Source organism: Pituophis catenifer, unplaced genomic scaffold (genome assembly GCF_029215685.1).
Source record: "Pituophis catenifer annectens isolate HBS135680 unplaced genomic scaffold, rPitCat1.0.hap2 SCAF_9, whole genome shotgun sequence".
NCBI classification, from domain to species: Eukaryota; Metazoa; Chordata; class Lepidosauria; order Squamata; family Colubridae; genus Pituophis; species Pituophis catenifer.
In genome coordinates, this window is record NW_027256889.1 from 9,099,862 (window position 1) to 9,126,120 (window position 26,259).

General features: G+C 45.9%; 1 protein-coding gene across 1 annotated transcript; it reads left to right on the forward strand.

Annotated features, from left to right (window-relative positions):
* Positions 1-1,191: 1,191 nt before the first annotated feature.
* SCN1B (sodium voltage-gated channel beta subunit 1) lies at positions 1,192-25,703 on the forward strand. Its single transcript, XM_070949592.1, has 6 exons — positions 1,192-1,374; positions 15,922-16,088; positions 17,967-18,210; positions 20,554-20,695; positions 22,469-22,582; positions 24,547-25,703. The coding sequence occupies exons 1-5, from the start codon at positions 1,326-1,328 to the stop codon at positions 22,533-22,535; spliced, it is 669 nt and encodes a 222-aa protein (XP_070805693.1). The 5' UTR covers positions 1,192-1,325; the 3' UTR covers positions 22,536-22,582; positions 24,547-25,703.
* The last annotated feature ends 556 nt before the right edge of the window (positions 25,704-26,259 follow it).

The following is a 26,259-nucleotide window of genomic DNA, read 5'->3' on the forward strand; positions in this document are numbered from 1 at the left end:
ATTCATCCCTCCTCGCCCTGTCCAGCAGCGAGCCAGAGCAGTTCCCGGGCGGCTCAGCCTCTGCCGCAGCGGTGCGCGCCGCCGGGGAAGGCTAAGGCTAAGGCCAGCGGGGCAAAGGGGGCGAAGGTGGGGTGGGGCGGCGGTGGGGAGAAGCGAGTCATCCCCGGCTTCTCGCTCCCGGGCGGGCCCGATCCCTCCCTCCCTCCTCCTTCCGCATCCTCCAGCGCCAGGAGCTCCAACCGAGCCTTCCTCCTCCTCCTCCTCTTCCTTCTTCTTCTTTTAGCGGAGCCCAAGGCTTCTTTTTAGCCAGCATATCGGAAGGCGGGGACCGACATCCCGTGAAGCCCGCCAAGCTTTCAGCCAGCCAGCCAGCCAGCCAGCCGGCGAAGAGGCTTTCTATGGATCCGGCCCTCTCGAGTCCAGCGGAGGCACCTGCCCGAGGGAGCGGCTGATCTCGGGCTCCTCCTGGGCGCCAGCGGAGAAAGCTGCCTCCCCCCCCCTTTTTTTTTTTTTTTTGCAAAGGGTTTGCTTGCAGAAGCGATCCTTTTATTTTATCTTATTTTATTTGAAAGAGGGGGAATCTAATTTGGAGAGGAGCGACCCCCCCCCCCAGCCCCCCCCCCACCTCCATATTGAGAAAAGGAGACTCCGGGAAGACCAAGCGGGGCTGGGCTCCATCCTTTCGGCCCGAGCAGAGAGGGCCGCAAGGCGCCAACCTTGAAGCCGAAAGGACGCGGGGGAGCGCAGGTGGCCGAGCCCGGGCCGGCGCCACCGGGAGGAGCCGCCGCCGCCGCCGCCCCCGCTTTGCCCATGGCCGGCTGAAGAAGAAGAAGAAGGGGACCCGGTTCCCAGCGCTGCCGCCGCTCGCCTTTCCTCGGGGCCCATCCCAACTTTTATGGCTCCCCCAGCAGCCGGACGCCTCCTCTGCATCTTCGTGCCGTCTCGCTCCCCGGCTTGGGTCCCTCGCAGACCCGGGGCGACGAGGGCAGTCATAACAGCAGCCGCCGTCGCCGCCGCCGCCGTCGTCGGGGCAAGGAGCGGCGGAGCGCCTCGTGCGGCCGATCCCGGGCAGGATCGGGTATCCGAAGCCAAAGCAGGTGGATCCGGCCGGGACATTCCGAGCCGCCCGGTGGCGGGAGGGGTTTCCTTGAGCGAGCTATAAATAAGAATACCCTCCGCGGGGGAAAAAAATTCTTGACCGGGATCGTCTGACTGTTGACCGCCAAGAGGGTCGCTTGGAGGGAAAGGGCGGGACGAGCCCACCGGAGCGGCCCACCACCCCCCCGGCCGAGAACGGGAGCGCACCCTGGAGCCGATCCCTCAGCATGGCTGCCCCGCGACCCGTCTCGCTACTGCTCTTCGGCCTGGCCTTGGGTGAGTTGCACAGACCGGGAGGGGAGAGTGAGTGGGTGGGTGGTTGGGTGGGAGAGAAGGACACGCGTCTGTCCTGATTTTAGGGTTAGTTTTAAAATTTTAATATTTATTTTAATTGACAAGTTTTAAATTATGAGCCAAATTTATAAATTATTTTAACTTTATTTTAACTGTGATGTTTGTATAGATGTTTTTTATCTGGCTGTTCACCACCCTGAGTCCGAAAGGAGAAGGGCGGTATAGAAATTCGAATAAATGAAATGAAATGAAATGAGTGGGGAGGGGATGGGCGGCTGGAGAAGGTCCGAAGAGGCGGCGTGGGACCCCCCCCCCCCCCCCCCCGAGAGCCCCGGCCTAAGGGCAAGTCTTCTTTCCCCCTTGGGAGTCTCGGCGCCTCGGGCTGTGCGTGGACGCTGTGGCGGGCTCGGGCCTCGTGGGATAGGAGGAAGGCTTTGCTGCCCCCCCCCCCCAGCCTCGACCCAGGCCGCCTTTTCTCCTCAAAAGGCCTCCCACCACCTAATTTGGAGGCTTTCTGAAAGTGGGAAGCAGGTAAAAGTCCTCTCTGGGCTCTTTTTTTGGGGGGGGGGAGGGTGCCAAGCGAAAGGAAGAATTCAATCCGGGATGCCCTCCGTATTCTGCTGGTTTTCTCTTTTAACAGTAACAAGAGTTGGAAGGGACTTTGGAGGTCATCTAGTCCAACCCTGTAACTCTGTAAGGACGGTGCCTAAGAACACCAGCGTGCCTACCTACCATCCCTGTCCTAATGGTCCCTTTATTTGTATTCATTTTATGTATTCAATTCATGCTTATTCTTATAGATATTATCTAATATGTACTTGACAAAATAAATAAAATAAAATAAAAAGAAAACCCCCCCTGCTCACATAGGAGACCTGTACTAGGGGATTCGAATTGCCAACCTTTCTGATTGACAAGGTTGGGCCTGGACTTCTAGATCTGTGTGCTGTGTGTGGGCTTGGATGGAGCTCATGCAATTGTTCCCCCACCCCAAAAAAAAACAACTTTTGCATCTTTTTTTGGATGAGGGGGTTTGTCCCCTAAAAGTCCTGATGCCTTAAATCTCTTCTTTGCTGGAGACAACCTGGAATTTCTTGCCAAGGAATGAAATCGAAGTGAGTGGGTGGGTGGGTGGAGGAAGAAAACAGAAAGTTAAAAGATGCCTGAGATTTGAAGGGGGCTTCAAGGAGGTCCTGAGGAGCCGTACTGGGGACAGGGGGGCTTAGGCCATGTAGGGAGGATCAAGGATCAAGTTCAGAGCAAGGACCGCCAAACACAGATTTCCTTCTGACTCAAGAGAGGGGAAATTGTCTTTTGAAACCTGGGATTTCCAGAGATGGTGGATGTCCCTAAGAAGTACAGGGACAGAGATGTGCAAGAATGGCAACCATGCTGCAGTCAGATTGGCAAAGCAATAGAAGAATTAAAAAAAAAACAACTCTAGAGGCAAAATAGTACAGTGGTCTAAGGCACCCTGTTATTAAGCTGGTTATTAAGACCAGCTGCCTGCAATTACTGCAGGTTCGAATCTCGCCAAGGCTCAAGGTTGACTCAGCCTTCCATCCTTTCTAAGGTAGGTAAATTGAGGACCCAGTTTGTGGGGGCAATAAGCTGACTTTGTATAAATATACAAAAGGATGAAGGCTATTGCTGAGCACATTGTAAGGAATTCCAATTATATATATAATTGGAATATATAATTGGAAAATTTTCCCTAACTCGTACCTAAGTTTTTTTTACTGTTTAAAGAAAATGATAAATAATCTGCATCATTCCTGTTGCCTTGGCCTTGCAATGTCAGTTCTTCCCCACCCCCACCTCACTCAAATAATGCACACTAAGGTCACCTCTTACATCAGTTGAAGCTGCTTTGCTAGCAAACTCTTAATGCATTTAAAGGTAGCCTTTCTTTCCTTGCTTTTTTTTTTAATGGAGTGTGTACGGTGAGACAGGAGGGCGTACTTCCTATTTCTTTCCTCATTTTCTGCAGTTCCCAATCCTGGATATCCTTACCGATTTCAAAGGCTGCATGGAACCTTCTCTTCATCAGCCCCTGCCCTGAAGAGATAAAAGTTATTTTCTGGTCCAGAGAAACATACTTTCATTCAATGCCCTACAGTGAAATTTGGGCCTTCAGATGCCCAAGACCTGCAGCCCACAATCGCAGGAGATTTGAGGGATTCTGTAGAAGGCTGTGAGACTTTCCTTCATCTGGGTGGGGAAAAAAGTATGGTTTTCCAACTAACAATTTTTATTAAAAGGCATACATTCCATGACCTAAAGCTCCCTTCATCAGATGCATCTGACCCTACCAGATCTGATCAGATGCTACTAAATTCTAGATTTTCTTTTGTCACCATAGATAAACACAGCTGTCCTCCTACAATGTCATCATCCTGCAAGAGTTGAAAAATAAACACTTGAACAACATAACATCCTCTTTCTCTCATCCAAGAATAGAATGGAAAATGTGTATAGTACCGTCAATTCCCAACCTGCTAGGCAGAAACAATTTTGAGCATCAATTTTTATTTATTTCCAATTCTTCCTATTTTTTTTTTTTTTTACAACCTACAAGGTAAACCCATTGTAGACAAAGCTGATGGTTGGTGGTAACATTTTTAAAACCATCAAAAGAAACCAAAGGAGGCTATTACAATTGTAGAGTATAAAATAAATAAATAGATAAATGATAGACAGACAGACAGACAGATGGTATAATATAGCCTGGGACTTTAAAAACAAATACTCTTCAGTTTAAGTAAAAAAACAAGACCAACACCTAGTAAAGAAGTGAATTAAAATAAAATAAAGCATGTCATCATCAGAAGGTATGAAAGTAATTTGGCTGAAAGTCTTTATATAACTATTTTTCAAACTTGGCAACTTTCAAAATGTGTGGACTTCTACTCCCAGAATTCCATGCTGGTTGCAGAATTCTGGGAGCGGAAGTCCACACATTTTAAAGTTGCTAAGTTTGAAAAACACTGTTTTAAAAGGCCTTTGAAAAGTCTGGTTACTAAGTTGCTAAGTTTGAAAAACTGTTTTAAAAGGCCTTTGAAAAGTCTGGTTACAGTGAGGGCTATATATTTTGTTTTATGCTGCCTTTTTCTGAGAAGTTTAACTGTCTGTTTCTTAATGCATAACAACTCCTGAAAAGTAGGTTTATGACTGATCATTTCCTTCGTTTCTATTTTATCATGGCTAAACATGAATTTGACACACTGCTTTTTTCAGTCCTAGTCCATACCAGGATCCTCTTTGCCTCCCAGATGTTCTTAATCAGTATATATATTTTGACAATCATTTTTCCAATTTCAAACTTCCCTACCTGGTCACCTGCAATTGGTTTTTTTTCCTTTTAGATGAGTCATCATAAAAGAAACAGCTTCAGCTGAAGGATCTGGGGGCTTGGTGGAAGGAAAATTATATTGAACTCTTTTCTGGAAAGTTTTTGAGTAATCTGGTTTTCTTTGTCTGCAAGTGGGTTTAACCAATGAATAAATCAGTTTTGGCATATTCTGTCAGACCACCAGGATCTCCAAAGTGGATTGAATGGCTGCTGTAAGACTTCTCTAAGCGTGGTTGAGCTTTTTGTCAGAAATTCAGAATGCGTTTCATTAAAAGTGAGATTCCTTACACTTGGTTGTTCAAAACTTGGGCCGCGAAACTTGGCAGCAAGGAAGGTGGACAAGTTCACATTAATTAAGCTTTCAGAATTATACCACATCATTAAGCTAATTCATAACAAGTGTCTACCTGTCTCTCCTTTATCCTCTATTGTCTATCATCCATCTTCTAGCTATCTTCCATCTATCCTCCATTATCTTTCCTTCTATCATCCATCACCTATCACCCATCTATCATATTTTTATAGCTGCCCAACTCACGGTTGTGATTCTAGCCTTTGTACAATAAAACGACCAGCTAAACAAACAAACCGCAATAATTAAAAACTATTTACGCACAAATATAAATAAGACAGTAAGAATGAACCAGCATCTTGCGCACACACTGTAACTATCTTGCAGGCTCCCTGTTTTTTTTTTTTTTTAAATTGATTTATATGCCGCCCTTCTCCGGAGACTCAGGGTTGCTTACAATGCAGCCTTCATGCATTGTATGAAAGTATGAAGCAATAGCCTTCATACTTTTGTATATTTTATACAAAGTCAGCTTATTGCCCCCACAAACTGGGTCCTCAATTTACCCACCTTAGAAAGGATGGAAGGCTGAGTCAACCTTGAGCCTTGGAGAGATTCTGTGGGATCCCCAAACCCAGTGGTGAAATCCAATTTTTTTTTACTACCGGTTCTGTGGGCATGGCTTGGTGGGTGTGGTGTGGCTTGGTGGGCGTGACAGGAGAAGGATACTGCAAAATATACATTCCCATCCCACTCCAGGGGAAGGATACCGCAAAATCCCCATTCTCTCCCCACTCCTGGGGGAAGGATATTGCAAAACCTCCATTCCCACCCTACTCTGGGGCCAGCCAGAGGTGGCATTTTCCGGTTCTCCAAACTACTCAAAATTTCTGCTACCGGTTCTCCAGAACTTGTCAGAACCGGCTGGATTTCACCCCTGCCCAAACCTCTTAGAAGAAACAGGGTTTCAGGGATTTCCTAAATGGCAATAGGATGAGGACTAATCTCACTGGGGAGGGGGGGATGATAATGTTCCAAAGGATTGGGGCCACAGTAGAAAAGATCGTGCTCTTGAATCCCATCCAGTAGAACTCCTTAGCACAGGGGTCTCCAACCTTGGCAACTTTAGGACTTGTGGATTTCAACTCTCAGAATTCGCATGCGCATGCTGGCTGAGGAATTCTGGGAGTTGAAGTCCATGCTGGCTGAGGAATTCTGGGAGTTGAAGTCCGCAAGTCCTAAAGTTGCCAAGGTTGGAGACCCCTGCCTTAGCAAACGGAACCCATAACATGCCATTCCTGCTGGACCCCGATGGGATGGGTAGATGTAACTAGGGAGACGCTGTCCCTCAACTTGAGTTCATGTCGTTTTAAATTAGAAGCTGAGTTGGGAAGTGGGATGAAAGAGAGAAATGGCTTGAAGCCAGAAAGGCGACATGAAGCAATCTGCTTATCTCTACACCAGATATAAAAATCTCCACCCCTTGCGCAGTGTGCGTGTCTCCAAAATCTGTTGTGTTTTATGTAACAAGAATTTTAAGATGGCGAAGATTTCAGCATATTTAAAAGACCGCTCACAAGAGACTTATGAATGGGAATGGAAAAAATGGATAGATTATGTGCAGAATAAATATCAAGTTAGGAAGTATCAAATAGCTTTTCACTGAAAGTATTATATAAAAATAGAAATGTATGAATTGTGAAGAGAAAAAATTATAAGGGGGTTTGAGGGGTTCAAGTTTTATAAAAAGGGGATTTCGATGGGATTATATTCTGTGGAAGTCGGGGGGGAGGGTTAGGGGGGCTTGGGGGGGTTAGGGTGGGGAGTGAGGGGTGGGTTGAGGGGGAAAAGTGGGGTAAAAATGTAATTGTAAAACTTTTGCAATAAAAAAAAAAAGAATTTTAAGATTGAATGATCAATCGCTGCGCAATGGAATAAGCTCCAGTTACGGATGCAATAGAATAAGCTCCAGGATGTGGTGGCTCAGTGGCTAAGACGCTGAGCTTGTTGATCGAAAGGTCAGCAGTTCAGCAGCTTGAATTCCTAGTGCCGCGTAACGGGGTGAGCTCCCATTACTTGTCCCAGCTTCTGCCAACCTAGCAGTTCGAAAGCAGGTAAAAATGCAAGTAGAAAAATAGGGACCACCTTTGGTGGGAAGGGAACAGCGTTCCGTGCGCCTTTGGCATTTAGTCATGCCGGCCACCTGACCACGGAGGCGCTGGCTCTTCGGCTTTGAAACGGAGATGAGCACCACCCCCTAGAGTCGGGAACGGCTAGCACATACGTACGAGGGGAACCTTTATCTTTACCAGTTACCTGCCCCAGCTCCTGCTCACCCAGCAGTTTGAAAGCAAATGCAAGTAGATCAATAGGTACCACTTAGGTGGGAAAGTAACAGCGTTCCATGCGCTTCAGCATATAGTCATGCTGGCCTTAGAAATGTCTTTGGACAATGTTGGCTGCCTTGGCTAAGAAACTTGAGATGAACACCACTTCCTAGAGTCAGACAAGACTGGATAGGGTAACCCTTCACCTTTATAGTTAATTTATTTCTTTGATTCTTACCCTTCCTTTTTTACTTTGTATAAATAACTCAAGGTGGAAAACATAATACTTTATCCTCCTATTTTCCCCGTAACAACAACCCTGTGAGGAGGGTTGAACTGAGAGAGAGTGACTGACCCAAGGTCATCCAATTGGCTTTCATGCCAAAGGTGGAACTGGAACTCCTGGTCGCCTGGTTTCCAGGCCAATGCTTTAACCAAGTACTTCAAACTGACTCTCTAATCTAATGCAATCCTGTGTGTTAACTTTTCTTTCTGAAAGGCAGTGTTTTTGCTATAAATGGAGCCTCCACATCTGGTGGCAATATATCTTTAAATACAGGGTGCCATGGAGAGGCAATAAAGGTAGTCCCTTGTAGGGATTTCCTGGAATATCTTGCTAGTATTTCTTAGAAAAAAAGCTACTAGAGCAAAGTTCTTGTGTTCTTCTGTGTTGGCCTCCATGCTAAATTGTCTCCTTAGAAGGCACAGAATTGTACAGTTTGCCGGATAGTGTTCCTGTCCCTGGAATATTGCGTGTTCTGCTTTGATTGTCATCAAGTATTTTTTGAATAGTGAAATCCCTATCAATTCTTTCTAGAACATCGACGACTTTAAGACTTGTGGATTTCAACTCCCAGAATTCCCTAGCCCGGCGGCCAGATCCGGCCCGCGGGATGCTTAGATCTGGCCTGTGGGGCCACCCTGGAAACAGTGAAGGACTGGCCTACAGTGGTGGCCCTCCCGAGCTCCATTTTTGCTGGCAGAGGGTTGCAGGAGGCCATCACAGCTGAAAACGGAGCTCAGGAGCCAGTTTTCACTGGCAAACTGCTCTGGCCACCACAGGCACCCCCAACATGAGTGACATTGAGCTGGCCACACCCACCCTGCTCACGCTCCCCCCCACCCCTCCCCACCCCCCGAGGTCAAACACAACCCTGATGTGGCCCTCAATGAAATCGAGTTTGACACCCTGCCCTAGCCAGTTATGGCTGCTTAGGGAATTCTGGGAGTTGAAGTCCACACTTCTTCAAGTCGCCAAGGTTGGGCACTCCTGATCTAGAAAGTTGTCTCCCCTAATCTAAAGCCAGTCATTCTAACTCCCCTAAGAATATTGGGGCAACCTGAAATTCATAAATACGCTTTGCATATGTTCAAATATACAACACGCTGCTCTCTGCTAAAACCATTCTAAAACCAGTTCCAGGCTTCTGCTGCAGCTGTTTGGCTCTGGGCCTGCCTCCAGCTGATTTTCTTGAAAGCATTTGGGATTAGAAGTTCCAAAGCAATTCCATTACCGAGCAAATCAATGGCCTCGCTTTAGATTGTGTGAGGCTCTTTGCAAATGACACACAAATGATATCCTCTAAAAAAAACAGTAACCAAATTTGTAGGTGCGTATTTACATCAGGTGTGGCCCTCTCTGGCCCTTGTGTGCATTGGATGAAAATGCAGTTTTCTGTTGTGTAAAGCAATGTGACTGAAGGCCACCGCTTTTACTTAGATTCCAGGATTGTGACTATACTGTAATAGCAATAGCACTTAGACTTATATACCACTTCACAGTGCTTTACAGCCCTCTCTAAGTGGTTTACAGAGTCAGCCTATTGCTCCCAACAATCTGGGTCCTCATTTTACCCACCTCAGAAGGATGGAAGGCTGAGTCAACCTTGAGCCTGGTGAGATTCGAACTGCCAAATTGCAGGCAGCCGGCAGTCAGCAGAAGTAACCTGCAGTACTGCACTCTAACCACTGCGCCACCGTGGCTTTAACGTAATGGGCTATAACAATAATTAATCTGTGATGAATGTTTCCAGCAGAGCCATTGGCTCTCTTATCCTAGGCTTGCACAATGTGAGTTTATTTACGAAAGCTTGTTTGCTCTGGTCATTGGACAGTTTTGTGCAGCAATAAATGTTCAGTGGGGCTTATTGCTAGATGCCCAGGAATTCCAGCTTTAAAGATCTAGAACCTAATAATAACTTCTAACTGGTTAAATCTTGAAATTACAGAGGAAGTAAGATCTTAATAGGGAATTGAGTATTTTATTAGAGATGAGGGAAAAGGATCAGAATCATTTAAAAATCCTAGCACAATACGTTATTACCGTTAGGTAAGTTGCACATTTGTGGAAATGTTTGGTTTTGGACGCTGCTTAAAATGAATGCTCAGCCCATTTCCAGTCATTAAATTTGCAGAGCTCTCGCTCAAGTGCTGTTTGGCAGCTTGTGGGATTGAGGCCAAATGGTGCTTAGGAAGGTACATTGCATCTCAAAATCTCCCAAGTTGACAATCCTGTGAAATTCCCATAGCGGTAAATGTTCCCCAGGCTCCCGAACCTCATGTTTCTCTGTCACCTTTGCAACTTCCGAGAACCAAAAATGGAGAGGAGCCTAGATTTATCTGTTCAAAGTTCTCGGTTTGGTGGGTATCTGTTGCCCAATTATTCAATGATTTATAGATAGGTCCTCAATTTACAACGACAATTTGAGACCCACATTTCTGTGATTAAGCAAAGCAGTTTTAATGGGGTTATGCACAATAGCAATAGCATTTAGACTTATATATCGCTTCACAGTGCTTTACAGCCCTCTCTAAGTGGTTTACAGAGTCGGCATATTACCCCCAATAATCTGGGTTCCTATTTTACCAACGGAAGGTTTATCGGAAGGTTGGAAGGCTGAGTCAACCTTGAGCCGGTCAGGATTGAACTGCTGGCACTCAGCAGAATTAGCCTGCAATATTGCATTCTAACCACTGGGAGGGACGGAAGGAAGGAAGGGCAATAGCAATCGCACTTAGACTTATATACTGCTTTACAGTGCTTTATAGCCCTCTCTAAGCGGTTTACAGAGTCAGCCTATGGACCCCAACAATCTGGGTCCTCATTTCACCCACCTCGGAAGGATGGAAGGCTTAGTCAACCTTGAGCCTGGTGAGATTTGAACTGCCAAATTGCAGGTAGGCTGCAGTCAGCAGAAGTAGCCTGAAGTACTGCACTCTAACCACTGCGCTACCGCAGCTCATCCAATATTACTGATATTACTTTCTTTTTTTGACATGGTTGTAAAGTGGATCATTGCAGTTCTTAAGTTAATCACACGGTCTTTAAGCAAATCCAGCTTCCTCCATTGACGTTGCTGGTCAGAAACTGGCTGGGAAGATCACAAACAGCGATCGTGTGTCCTCAGGACACTTTGACTCTTGTAAAATACACGTCGGTTGCCAAGCATTCAGATTTTTAATCACATGACCGTGGGGTTGCTGTAATGGTCATAAATGCAAGGACCAGTCAAGTCAAGTTTTTTTCAGTGCTGTTATAACGTCAGTCTCTAAACAAATTGCTGTAAGTCCAGGACTGTCTATACATCACTGTATCTTTAGATAACACCTTTTCTTCTTCCTGTTTCAATGGATAATCTGTCCTTCTCCAGAAGCTGGAGTAATTTATCTGATTACAATTTTGGCAGCTATGGGAATGAACCTCGTTGAACTCTAGGAGGTTTACTTCGGAATAAACATGCATCAGATTACACTATCTGCCATTGCTTCCTCTTGGGATAGTTCTTCCTTAGGCATTCAACTCTCTCTCTCTCTCTCTCTCTCTCTCTCTCTCTCCTTTTAAATTCATTTGATTTTTTTTTTTTCAAAAAGCAAAACAAAGTGTGTGCCAAAACTTCCTTTCTCCACCTCCCTGCTTGCAGGCCCATTTCTGTGATCAGCGTCAGATGGGCAGGTTGAAATGTTTGCAGAGACTCCAAATTTCTAAAAGATTCACTATCGACGTGTTCACCTTTCTCTGGTTGGGAGATAGAGCTGGGTGGCATCTCCGTCACAGAAGCCTTGTAACACATTGAATATTTGAAGCAAGGGATTTGCAAAGAGATGGTTCGACATGAGGTTCTGCTACTTGGTGCTCCACAGCTGAGTTTGTCTGGGTATCCAGGGTGGCTGGAGAAATATTGACATAGTCAGAAGCATTTTTGGAGCCTTGTATAAACTGTTCTGTCACTTTTTGAAGGAAAAACAAACCCGCCCTATTATTTATTTATTTATTTATTTATTTATTTTTATTAAATTTATATGCCGCCCTTCTCCCGTAGGACTCGAGGCAGCGCATAGAATTAAAAACATATAACAATAAAAATCCTAAAAACAGCCAATATAAAACCCCAAACAGAATAAAATCTCGTAGCAGATCAGGAAAATTGCTGAAACAGCCATGTCTTCAGGTCAGTGCGGAAAGTGCGGAGGTCAGGGGCCGTCCGGAGCCCGATGAGCAACTCATTCCAGAGGGTTGGTGCGGACACTGAGAACGCCCTCATCCTGGGGGCCACCAGCCGACATTGTCTGGCTGATGGTACTCGGAGGAGGGCAGCCCTATGTGACCGCACAGGGCGGTGGGAGGCCAGTAGGAGGTGGTCCTGCAAGTACCCCGTGCCCATGCCATGTAGGGCTTTATAGGTAAGAACCAGCACCTTGAAGTGGATCCGAAGAACAACGGCAGCCAGTGCAGCTCATGCAGGAGAGGTGTCACATGGGAGTAACGGGAAGCTCCCGTAACAACCCGCGCGGCCGCATTTTAAACTTATTAAGGTTTAAACTAAGAATGTCTGGTTCACAAGATATAAATCATTAACTAGAGTTAAAGGTTATGGTGAAGTAAATCTAGTCAATCAGAATAGAGTTGGAAGGGACCTTGGAGGTCTTCTAGTCCAACCCCCTTCTGTTCAAGCAGAAGACCCTATACCAGGGGTGTCAAACTCAAGGCCCACGGGTCGAAATTGGCCCGCGGGGTGCTTAGATCTGGCCCGTGGGCACACTCTGGAAACAGCGAAGGACCAGCCCGCGGTGCTTCTGCCAGTGAAAACAGAGCCTGGGCAGGCCTGGCGCAGCTTCCCTGAGTTCCGTTTTCACTGGCAGAGGGCTGCAGGAGGCCGTTGTGGCCGAAAACGGAGCATTGAGTGTTATCCAGCTAGCCACGCCCATCCTGGCCATGCCCCCCCCCGCCCGAGGTCAAACACAACCCTGGTGCGGCCCACAATGAAATCGAGTTAGACACCCCTGCCCTTTTTTTAAGAAGAGCCCAGTCTTAAAAACCTCTTGTAACGAAGCACCCACCACTTCTGATTATTCCACTGGTTAATTGTCCTCATTGTTGGGAAGTTTCTCTTTAATTTCAGGTTGCTTCTTTCCTTGATTAGTCTCTATTGTTTCTTATGCTTTGGATAATAAATTGTGCCTCCCCACCCTTTTTTTTTTGTGGCAGCCTCTCAAACCGTAGACATCTAATTTGATAAAAAAAAATTGAAAGGCACACTCTAAATGTTTTTTTTTAAAATGGTTTGGAACAAAACCGTGTCAAATTGTAGTCAAAAGAGCCTTGGTGGCGCAGCAGACTAAAGTGCTGTTAAGTAACACCAGCTGCCTGCAATTACTGCAAGTTCAAATCTCACCAGGCTCAAGGTTGACTCAGCCTTCCATCCTTCCGAGGTAGGTAAAATGAGGACCCGGATTGTGGGGGCAATAAGCTGACTTTGTATAAAAAAAGAACACCGCTTAGGGGGGCCGAAAGCCCTACTAAGCAGGTATATACAAAAGTATTAAGGCTATTGCTTAACGCATTGTAAGCTGCTCTGAGTCTCCGGAGAAGGGCGGCATATAAATCGAACCAATAAATAAATAAATAGTCTAAGAATGGTTAGAGTTGAATTTACCTCAGATTCACTTTTCAAATAAGAGGACATCGCAGCATATCCACAGAACCTGGTTAGTCATCCTTCAGTGGGAGGAATCAGATCTGCTTTGTGATAAAAAGCATATGGTATTTTTTGCTGCGGTGACATTGTTTATAGCCAGGTAAAGGAATAATGGGAGGGGGGGGGGAAGTAGGTCAAGATGTTTTCACTTTCCAGAATTCATACAGCTGAGGTTCTTATAGCTCCAGCAGATCAACCAGGCAGAAATTCCACAAGGATGGATTTCTCCATTTCGTTAGATCTGCCTTGTGAATTTGGAATGCCCTTGAAAGATGTGAAATGTACTATAGGAGGTAAGGAATCAGGACGAGTATCAGAGGGCATCTGCCAAGGTCTGCAAATTGTCCAGTCATGGCAGCTTTGCTGATGTTCTCTCTTGGTCATTGTCACCTGTGAGTGGAGTAAAAAAACATACACCCAGATACATTGTGTTCTGTCTGTGCACAGCAGCAGTGAAGAAAATTTGGAGGAAAGCAGGAAGAGTGGTTGGGTGTGTAGAGGGAATGGCCTTGGGGGACAGCAGGAAAAGTCAGATAAAAGGGGATTGAGCCCAGGCCAAGAATGTAACGTGACTACGGGTAGTCCTCGAGTTACGACTATAATGGAACTGCCCATTATGGTTGCAAGTTGTAATGTTAATTAAGCAAGGTGCCTACGTGATCGCCTTGCTTAATGACCTCCCACCTGTGTTTTCCCTGATGTAGTTGTTAAGCGATCTTGTTCAAGGGTAGGGGAGGCCCTGGGAAGCGTGCCTTGAGCCTCCGAAGGCTTCCCCCACACCCATGAGGCACTCCTTGCTCCACTTCCTGCCTCTGGGGTCCGTGCAGCTTTGGCCCTGCGTCCTCCCCTTGGGGTCTCTGTAGGCGTTAGCTTTGCTTCCCACTCAGCCACCCACAGGAGCCCCAGGCCTCTCCCTCAGCTTGGCTCCTGTAGGGAGCCCCACTACAAGATCTTGCAAGATTCTGTTAACTATAACTTTATAATAAATTGGTCTATAGGACTTTCATCTCCTAAACCAGTGTTTCTCAAACCTTAGCAACTTGAAGATGGGTGGACTTCAACTCCCATCTCCCAACTCCCGGGGAATTCTGGGAGTTGAAGTCCACCCATCTTCAAATTGCTAAGGTTGAGAGGCTGGTGTGCCAGAAAGGGCTGACATTGAGCAATTACATAACAGATTAACAGAGTTGGAAGGGACCTTATAGATGACCTTATAGGTCATCTAGTCCAACCCCCCCAAGCAGGAGACCCTACACCATTTCTGGCAGGTGGCAGTCCAGTCTCTTCTTGAAAGCTTCCAGTGGTGAAGTTCCCACAACTTCGGAAGGCAACCTCTGTTCCATTGACTGATTGTTCTCACTGTCAGAAAATTTCTCCTTATTTCCAGGTCGAATCTCTCCTTGTTCAGTTTCCATCCATTATTCCTTGTCTGGCATACAATCTATTTTTGGAAAATAGCTTGACCCCTCCTCCTCTCTGTGGCAGCTCCTCAAATATTGGAAGACTGCTATCATGTCTCCCCTGGTCCTTCTCTTCACTAGACTAGACTAGCCATGCCCAGCTCCTGCAACCCTTCATCGTATGTTTTAGCCTCCAGTCCCCTGATCATCCTGGTTGCTCTTCTCTGCACTTTTTCTAGAGTCTCAACATCTTTTTTATAGCGTGTTGACCAAAACTGGATGCAGTATTCTACAGTAGGTGTGATCTTACTAAGGCTTTATAGAGTGGTATTAGTACCTCCCCTAATCTTGATTGTATCCCTCTGTTAATGCAATTTAGGATTGCATTGGCTTTTTTTGGTTGCTGCTGCACACTGTTAGCTCATATTTAATTGGTTGTCCACTAAGACTCCGAGATCCCTCTCACAATTACTGCTATTAAGCCTTGTTTCACCCAGTCTATATGTTTACTTTTGGTTTTTCTTGCCTAAGTGTAAGATTTTACTTTTCTCTACATTGAATTTCATTTTGTTAGATATCCTTATTCTTACTGAGAAAATGCAGGAGAATATCTGAGATTCTGCACCCTTTCCTGTGCAGAAAGGATCCTTGATTGGAAATAAAAAAACTGACACTCAAATAAGTTTTTTAAAAAAAGTTTGGGCAAAAAGTTTTACACTGTCTGAAGGGGAAACTAGCATGTTTATAATTATTTGGATGTAATCAGTAGGGTGCAATGGGAAAGAATTTAAAACCAACCCTGTTTTTATTTTTATTTTTTAAGTATTTATTCTTCACTTTTTTTTTCTTTTTCTCTATTTTTGTTTACAAGAACATGGACATTTATTTTAGGAATGATGACAAATAAAGGGTGAGATCCATATAAGTATTAAGGTTTAGAGTGTTGTGGTGATTTACTGTATGTTACTTCCTAAGATGATATAAGCAATCTAATTTTATATAGTCCATTAATCATTTAAACAATGAAGTAATAAATGTTACATTTGATGACAAATGTCGTTTATTTTGTCCTTTAAATATTTTAAAATATGCAAAAAAAAAAAAAAAAAAAGAGGATGTAAAAGCTGGAGATGGGAGTTTTGATACCACCGGATTGTAATTTTTCTGATTTCCCCTCTTTCAGTGACCTTGTGCCGAGGTGGCTGCGTGGAGGTGGATGCAGAAACGGAGGCTGTAGTCGGCAACTCTTTCAAGATCCGTTGCATCTCGTGCAAGAAGCGAAGTGAAACAGAGGCAGAAGCTTTTACCGAATGGTTCTTCAAAGAAGAGGGGACCACAGACTTGGTCAAGGTGTGTGCTGGAGCAAAGGAGGAATATTTTAGAACAGGGGTCTCCAACCTGGGCAACTTTAAGCCTGGCGGACTCCCAGAATTCCCCAGCCGGCAAAGCTGTGGTCCCTGCCCTCTGGAATATTCTCCCGCTAGAGATGAGGTTGCCCCCCTCCCCCCCACACACACACCTGTCCTTCAGGAAGAACCTTAAAACCTGGCTCTGCAGAGCTGGCCTGTGGCCGTGATAGATGTGCTCTGTGCTGATAGAGGGGCTGGCTGATACGGTAGACCAGCAGTGTCAAACTCAATTTCATTGAGGCTGTGGTTGACCTTGGGAAGGGGGGTTGAGTGGGTGTGGCCAACTGGGTAGGTATGGCCAGCTTGCCGCCACTCCCTAAACTGCTGGCATCAGAGGTGGGTTTCAGCAAGTTCTGACCAGTTCTGGAGAACCGGTAGCGGAAATTTTGCGTAGTTCAGAGAACTGGTAAATACCACCTCTAACTGGCCCCGCCCAATCTATTCTCTGCCTCCCAAGTCCCAGCTGATCGGGAGGAAATGGGGATTTTGCAGTAGCTTTCCCCTGGAGTGGGGTGGGAATGGAGATTTTATAGTATCCTTCCCCTGCCACGCCCGCCATGCCATGCCATGCCACGCCCAACAAGCCACGCCCACAGAACCAGTAGTAAAAAAATTTGAATCTCACCACTGGCTGGCAAGTTTCCTCTTCGCACTGGGTAGTCTGGGCCGAAGCGATGCCGGCCAGCACCTTACATTTTCCAGGACGGCCTCACGGGCCTAATCTGACCACATTGCAGTCCGGATTTGGCCCGCAGGTCTTGTGTTTGACACTCCTGGAGTAGACAGAGAGAAGACCCCCACCCATGTGTCTCTTGTCCTCTTCGTCAGGGGTCTCCAACTTGGCAACTTTAAGACTCGTGGACTTTAATGCCCAGAATTCTAGCCAGTATGGCTGGCTGCAGAATTCTGAGCATTGAAATTCTCATCTTAAAAGTAGCCAAAGTTGGATACCTCTGCCCTTGGTGCCTTTCCATTGCTGCATTTTTCTACTCAAGGCCATTATTTTAGTTTGCCCAGCCCTGTCTTTTTCTTCCAGTTAATATAGGACACAAAGTGGTTCTCTTAGAAGAATCTTCAATTTCCAATCTACTGCCAGAGATGGTTATCTCACTTTGATTCACAATACATTACTTCTACTTATCTGCTCTGACCTAGGCTTTCCCAGCAGCACGAAGCCAAGTCCTCATCCCGATAAACCCCTTTTATTTAATTTACAGTGAATTCCTCTCCAGTAAAGTTTTTCCTCTCCCACAGTCTTTCAAGATAGTTCACAATTACTGACCTTTATCAGGCTTAGAGAGTGGCCAGGCTGATAATCTTTCAGACACCGCAATACTTGGCAAGAATGCAGTAATGAACTAATTGTCTCCTGCAAACTCCCCTCCCCTTTCGCTCCTCTTTTATTCCCTCTGGGAGGGGCCATTCATCAACCATCTGTGGCCTTACTCCCAAGTCGACCCTTGTTCTTTAGCTATTCCCTTCGTCTGGCAACTCTGAGTATGCGCACCCTGGGAACAGGTTCCAGCTGTTCGTCTGCCTCCCTGATGTCTGACTCTGAAGGCAGATGATAGCTGGCATACAGCCCTGGCCCCCTCTCTGCCTCCGATGCAGAGCCCTCATCAGAGCCTTCCCCAGACTCCAGGACTGGCCCATGTTCCTCCCCAACCTCCTCACTGTCTGAATCTGCTACCAGATTTGCTGGCCACTGGCGGGCCACAACATCATAATCGCCATCGTATTATTACTGAAGGGCTGTATTTTTCTGTGTGCAGTACTGTTTCTTCTGGTTCTGACTGGGTCCTCTCCATCTTCTCTCCAGATTCTTCGCTATGATTACTATGAAAGGCTCAATATATATGATCCTCGCTTTGAAGATCTAGTGGTGTGGAATGGTACCAAGAACATTGCAGATTTGCAGGATGTCTCCATTTTCATCCTGAACGTGACTTTCGAACACAAAGGGGAGTACATCTGCAGTGTCAACCGCACACTCCATTTTGCCAATGACTTCTCCTACAACATCATGGTCAACAAAACCATCCACCTTGATGTGGTTGAAAAAGGTAAGCACAAAGCTGGAGCTAAGAAGTAATACAATAGTTTTTAGATTGTGCAGAAATGAATAGATTAACTCTGATGATTAAGGATAAGGAGGAATCAGAATATTTTAAAACATGGAATTATTTTTATAGTTGGTTGGAAAAGAGATATACAGTAGATGACTGATACCATAATTACGTATAAATGATGATTACAATATTGATTTAGCAATGAAATGTTAGAATGGTTTGGATGAAGATGAAGATAGAAGAAACTTATGGAAGATGGAGAAGAAGCCTAGAAGATAACACCGAGATGTCCCAGGGAAGGGAGGATTGATGTATTAAATGTTTGTTTGTCTTTTTTTTTTTAATTTGATTTATATGCCGCCCTTCTCCGGAGACTCAGGGCGGCTTACAGCGCGTTAAGCAATAGCCTTAATTCTTTTGTATGTTTTATACAAAGTCAGCTTATTGCCCCCACAAACTGGGTCCTCAATTTACCTACCTTAGAAAGGATGGAAGGCTAAGTCAACCTTGAGCTTGGCAAGATTCGAACTTACTTTAATTGCAGACAGCTGGTGTTAAATTACAGTGCTTAGTCTGCAGAGCTATCCAGGCTCCTGAAGCTATCCAGTCTTAAAAAAAAATACTTAAAAAAAAAAAAAAAGCCGGAGCTCAAAGATGGTGGAGAAGGCATGAGGGTACCTTGGCATGTTGTAGACCATTGGAGAGTTTAAACATCAGATTATTTATGGGTCAGAGCATCTTTTTTTAACCACCTTATTTTCCACAGGGTCCAATCGGACAGTTTCAGAATTTATAAAAGTTCTCTTGCCTGAGTTCCACCAATGGGCATAACCAGAAGTAAGGATGAATGTAGCCAGACTCAAAAGAAATAGAGCCACAGATATACCCTGTTTCCCTGAAAATAAGACCCAATTGGAAAATAAGCCCTAACATCATTTTTCAGGATGCTCGTAATATAAGCCCTACCCCAAAATAAGCCCCAGTTAAGATAGTCAGCCAGATGGACGTGTTTAGTACTGTATTACCCTGAAAATAAGACCTAACTGGAAAATAAGCCCTAGTGCATCTTTTGGATCAAAAATTAATATAAGACCCGGTCTTATTTTTGGAGAAAGACGGGTAAGTATAATAGTTTGTCCTTAGACTGAGAAAAAAAATGTTATGTAGGCAAACAGTTGTAAACTTCTCCATTGTCCTTGAGAAGATCCAGTTCCTTGGTGGATCATAGAAAGCCGTTGAAAACAAAAAAAGAAAACCCACGCTTTAGAGCAGGGGTCACCAACCCCTAGTCCATGAACTACCACTGGGCTGCAGCATGACAGCAACCGAGCCACACAAACAAGCAAAGCTCCCTCCACAGGATGCAGGCAGCATGCAAAACCACTCCCCCTCCAGTCAGCGGAAAAACCTTTCTCCATGGAACTGGTCCCTGGTGTCCCAAAGATTGGGGGCTACTGCTTTAGAGGAAATCATTGAGATGCTGGAATTCTTGTAGCTCCATTCTGTTCATCTCATTAAATCAAGTTAATAATAATAATAATAATAATAATAATAATAATAATAATAATAATAATAATAATAATAATAATAATAATTTTATTTCTATACCGCCCTTCTCCCGAAGGACTCAGGGCGGTGTACAGCCTATTTAAAAACACAGACAAAAGAATGATATAAAATTTAAAATAATTAAATAAATGGCTCAAATTTAAAACCCCAATAAATTTAAATACCCCAATTTAAAACTATTGTATTGATAGTCCGGCCTGGTGGAACAACAGGGTCTTCAATGCGCAGCGAAACACCCGGAGGTCAGATATCTTACGAATTTCCGGGGGCAGTTCATTCCACAGGGCTGGGGCTCCCACAGAGAAGGCCCTCCCCCTGGGCGTCGCCAGCCGACATAACTTGGCTGATGGCACCCTGAGGAGACCCTCTCTGTGGGAACGAACTGGTTGGTGGGAGGCTATTGGTGGCAGAAGACGGTCTCGGAGGTACCCGGGTCCTATGCCAAGGAGCGCTTCAAAGGTGGTAACCAACACCTTGAATCGCACCCGGAAGACCACCGGGAGCCAGTGCAGCTCACTAAAGTTAAAGAGAACTCTTGAGAACAGTGACTGGAAAGAATTCCATTGAGTTTAAGTGTTTGCCAACGAGCCCAACAGAAAGCGGGTTCACTTCCAGGTGAAACAAGATCATTCTTTGCATGTATGGTCCGTGAGTTTCCCAAAACTTCAGTATTCCATTTTCCATTCTAGCAAAAAGTAACTGAGTTTAGTTAACCTGGATGCCTGCACTTCACACAGCCCTATCCCTGTCTTCCCCTTTCATCCATAGCCAATCGGGATATGGCATCTATTGTCTCCGAAATCATGATGTACGTCCTCATTGTTGTCCTGACCATCTGGCTGGTAGCGGAGATGATCTATTGCTACAAGAAGATCGCTGCAGCGACAGAGGCAGCTGCTCAAGAAAATGCGTAAGGAGAATGGGATAGGGCAGGAGAAGAAGCACGGGGGAACAATAAGGGGCTTCCACGTTCTGACTTCTAACTGTGTTGAGTGGCTACTAGCTACACAGCGCCCTACAATAACCCGTAAGGCTCTGGGATGAGGCTACCAATGCTGTATTTTGAGTACTGATGAGCAGCTCATACAGAAACCAGACATTGCTGTAAAAGAAATGTCCAAGCTGATGTTGACATCAAACATTACTCCTGGCAGCTTCTATGGCACTAAGCGTCATCCCAACAATGTAGACCAGACAAAGAAACTGATGCCATATAGGTCATTGCAGTTGTTATCGTGACAAATATCGTAACAGGATCTTGCAATGTTGAATGTGCTCTCCCCTTCACTTTATCTTTGAATCAACTACAGAGGGGCTCTCTGAGCTGTTTACTCGAACTAGTTTCTTGACCCAGCTTCAAGCCCCTCTTAACTGACCATTACCTTGGTAGTGGCTTGTCCTCCTATTTTTCAAGGTCATTCCCTATGTCCTGTCCACTAAGGTTCTATGCTGGGTAGGGCCGAGATGGGACAGTGGATAGTTAAATAGGTATGTACATTAGGAAAGGAAAATCTCTGGAATGAACTTGTCCAGTGGGAGAGAAAGTATACTTGTTTTCTTTCATAAGTTGTTGACAAAGCCAAGATGTATATATATATATATATTTACGTTTCATCATCACCACGCTCATCTCATTGATTCACTCTTTTCAAGGACAGACCAGTGGGGAAATCCTACCGGTTTGCACCGGTTCGGGCGAACCGGTAGTGATAAAAGCTACCGGTTCAGCGAACCGGTAGTAAGAAAAAGTTATCGGCTGGTCCTAACCGGTATTTCCGACGATCAGCTGTGCCGCGTGATTTAAAATAGCTAGAAAGCAGGAAATCCTGCTTTCTAGCGACTCTAAATCGCGTGGCACAGCTGTTCCTCCACCTTGCTGTTCTGCTTACCTTCCCAAACCTCCTTTTTCCATGCACAGTGTGCTTTTGGCATGTACTGCACATGCGCATGCATGCACAGCGTGCGTTTGGCATGCACTGAGCACCACACATGTGCAGGCAGCAAACTGGGGAGAATTTCACCACTGGGACAGACCTTCCCTTCATGGCTTGTGACTGCACACAACCATTTGAAAAAGCGTGGGGGTTCACATTTCTTAAAATTGTTGGGTCATCAAGCAGCTTCTGCATGCTCAGAAGGAAATTAGGGGAGCTTTGGTAGGCCTAACGTGTCTTACAACCTTCTAGAGGGAATTGAGTCAAGCTCAACTCCTGGAGACTTGATGGACCATGATTCCTGGCTTTGACCTTAAGCCCCACTCATTTTGCATCCTTGCCCTCTCTGTTGGGCTCTTCAGCTTCCCATAAATCAAAGTATCCTGCAACCGTTGCTCATCCTTCTACAGTATAAGGTTTATTCTGCTGCTTATAACCCTGATTCCTCCTCGTTTCATCCTTCTCCCATCACATCATGCAATGAACCGGCTTGCCACTAGCTTTGTCTCCCTCACAGTGAGGAGGAAGAGATGTTCTGGGTCTCCTAACTTAGTCACTTGACCTTATTGGGGTACCAAAGCACACCAGGATTATTATTTCTTTGAAAAGGTACTGAAGGCTGGCTTAGCATTTGGTTGTGATGAAACTCCAGCAGTTACTGGAGCTTGTATTGTGTAAGGGAGGAGTGGGGAAAGGTGAGCTTAACCTCATTTCCAAAGTATACACCTTGTCTTTCTGTCTTCTAACAGCTCTGAATACTTGGCCATCACATCGGAAAGTAAAGAAAACTGCACAGGGGTGCAGGTAGCTGAATAGCCCAGGCCAGGCCATTGGCGGGCATTGGGATTACTGGTTTTTATAAGGTACGATCATTATCGTCACCATCACCTAAATGAATATCATACAGACAGTCCACAACTGTACAACCGTTCAAAGTTACTGCGGACTTTAAAAAAGCTATTTACAATCCCACCCCCTCAAAATTAAGACTGCTGTCTTAAAAATAGTCCTAAGGTAGAGTCCAGTCACGTGTTTTCTTGATTTACGACTACAATGACTTATGACTGAAATTCTGGGCTCCATTGCGGTCATAAATCAAGGACTATCTGTAGCCTAAAATGAGGACCCAGATTGTTGGGGGCTCTTTGCAAATGACACACAAATGATATCCTCTTAAAAAAAACAGTAACCAAATTTGTAGGTGCATATTTATATAAGGTATGGCCCACTCTGGCCCTTGTGGGCATTGGATGAAAATGCAGTTTTCTGTTGTGCAAACCAATGTGACTGAAGGCCACCTCTTTTACTTAGATTCCAGGATTGTGACTATACTGTAATAGCAATAGCACTTAGACTTATATACCGCTTCACAGTGCTTTACAGCCCTCTCTTAGCGGTTTACAGAGTTAGCATTTGGCCCCCAACAATCTGGCTCCTCATTTTACCCACCTCAGAAGGATGGAAGGCTGAGTCAACCTTGAACCTGGTGAGATTCGATCTGCCAAATTGCAGGCAGCCGGCAGTCAGCAGAAGTAGCCTGCAGTACTGCACTCTAACCACTGCGCCACCGCGGCTCGTAGAATCATGAGAATCACCCTCAGGGACTTTCGGGGCCAACTGGTTGAACAGCAGGAAGGTGAAGTTGGACTTTCCCCTCTTCCTTCTCTAGAAGAGGAAATTGCAGAAGATGCACCAGGCTAGGACAAGCAGCAGAGATGTCATTTGTGCCATAATGTCACAGTGTCCATGACGTTATATCAACAATCCTTTCCACGTCGATTCCATGAGGATATCATGACGCTTGTGATGTCCCTCCCCTTCAGATGGAAAGGGGATAGAACAGGGGTGTCAAACTCAAGTCCCATGGGCCGGATCTGGCACGCAGGGTGCTTAGATCTGGTCCGGGCGGCTGTCTGGGAAACAGCGAAGGACCGGCCTGCGGTGTCTCTGCCAGCGAAAATGGAGGTGAAAATGGAAATGGTGTACGGCCTCCCCAAGCTCCGTTTTCGGCTGCAACGGTGTCCTGCAGCCCTCTGCCAGTGAAAATTGAGCTCGGGGAGGCTCCGTTTTCAGACGCAACGGCCTCTTGCAGCCCTCTGCCAGTGAAAATGGAACTTGGGGAGGCTGCACACGGCCTACCCAGGCTCCGTTTTCTGCCACGACAGGCTCCTGAAGCCCTCTGCCAGTGAAAACGGAGTTTGGGTAAGCCGTCGCGGCTGAAAACGGAGCCTCGACAAGTGACGTTGAGCTGGCCACGCCCACCCCGGCCTGCCCCCTCTGAGATCAAACACAACCCTGATACGGCCCTCAATGAAATCAAGTGTCAACTTGCAAAGCTTTCAAGTTGCCATGAGCAGGAGGGAGGGAGAACTGAAGTGAATTCCATAAATTTTTTCTGACCGCAATCAGGAGGGTGTTAGATTTCACAGCCAGCCAAAGTGGGTAATTGGAGAATGTGATTTATGACATGGCCAGGGAGGAGGGGAGAGACAGGGTCATAGGGGGACGTAAATCTGCGTGGGGTCAGTACTGACTGCATCCCAGTATTGCCGGAATGTTGCTCCAAATAAATCACTATATTTCCTTTGAAGTTTGGATCATGGCTCATGAATTAATTAGGGCATCTTTCGGAAACTTGACATCAAGTTTGATACCCCTGGGATAGAAGATTTTAGTAGCTGGTTCCCCCATCCCCTCCTTAGCAAGCGATCCACCAATAATGACCCCCGGCATCAGTGTTGTAAAGCTCCCCACTCCCAGGCCTCAAATCAGGTTATCCTTTGCCATCAAGGTGATCTAATACTGCTTGTTATTCGCAATTTTCCAGGGATGCGGCTTTGACAAGGAGTCGAGAAGAGGCAAAGTGACTCAGCAGAGCAATCATCAGCCCAGAGAAGAAGTGAGCTGGAGCCAAGCAGCCCCTCCCGCCCTCCCCCCCCCACTGCACGGCCTCTTTCCTTAATGAAAGCATGCTATTTTTAATACCAGAGCTCTGTATCCAAGCCAGCCACTCAGAGACAGTCATGCATATTTTTCGTGGGAAGGGTGGGTTTCTCCTTAGAAAAGGGAGTTTCGCTCTTTTTAAGTCCCAGGTTATCACCTTTCCGGAGTGGGCATTGCCCCCCCACCTCCACCCACCCACCCCGCCATTAGCATGAGGAGAACACGGCATGGCGGCTTGCCTCACGTAATGCAAAGCTTGAGGTCCTTTCCCACGGTGGGCCCCCCCACAGGCCGGCCAGAGGCCTCTTTCCTTTAGGAGCACTTGCGCTTTCTGATGTTTTGCACATTTCTTGCGCTTCGAATTCTTTCGGTTACTTCGCAGCCAGCACTTTCGATGGGTCTGAGGAGAGGATCCCAACTTTCTCTCCTACGTGTCAAGATGGATCTGGACTTCTCAGTGGCCACAGCCAGCAATGAGTAGAGACTGGGTAGAAGATAATGACCTAATGGTTCCTAAACTGTGGAGGGAATGCTCGGATGCAAACACCGTCCTAAACTCTGTTGTGGAGTGAACTCTCTGGGGCAGGTACGGATATGTAAATTGTGCCACCCGAAGACCCCGTTCCTAGCCCAGGCGCCCTTCACCTAATTTTCTACCAAGGTTTCCTTCCAAGATGGCTGGCTGGCATATATGGAAGGTCTTTGCAAAGGAGAGACGCCTTGGAATAGAAATCAGATGGAGGAGGAGACTTTTGCTTCTCTCCCACCGTCCTGGAGATGTGGGTTGTCACAGTGCCCTGTGTTGGGGCCTTGGTGGTTGAGCTCGGCCTTGGAATTGGTGCAGACCAACCGTCACAGCAATGCCATCATCACCCCCGTGCCCTCCTCCACATTTCCCCTTCCTGGATCCATTATTACCTTGCCAGGCCATTTTGGCTGTTTGGAGAATACTCTGACCTCCCCTCTGCTCAGACCCTCCCCTTCCCCACCTCTGGGGCTGGTCCTAGGAACCAGCTGCCATCACAATAGAATAGGGTTTGTTCATAAATAAAGATGATTGAATTTCACCCGCTCTGGCTCGCTGATGGTCATTCCTATCGTAAGTGTGATGTGTGGCTATAGAACATCTGGATGGGTCTAAGCAGGGGATGAAGAGGTTTTCAGTGGAAGGAGTGGAGAAGGTAGGCCTTCCCTGATAGAGAAGCTCTTTGGCTTCACCCCACCATAATTGACAATTAAAATTTGCTCCTTTATTTAAATCATTTCAACTCTGCCACATCATCATCATCCTCTTTTAATGGCCCCATAATCCCTTACGGGGTGGAGTCTGGGCAACTGAATGAGTGTTATTGGCCGGATACTCTTCTTGTCGCCAATGCAGAGTTTTGTTCAGCAGATATATTCTTATTGTGCCCAGGGAGAGAAATATCTCTCTCTACCTAGGATTGAACTCACAACCTCCTGATTGAGGCGCGAGACTAGCCCACTGCACCACCCATTTAACTCTGGCACACATACTGATAAAAAAAAGAAAGAGAATGGGAATAAGTACCAGTTTCTGACCCAGCCAAGCATTCATAGCCTATTCTGTTTCAGA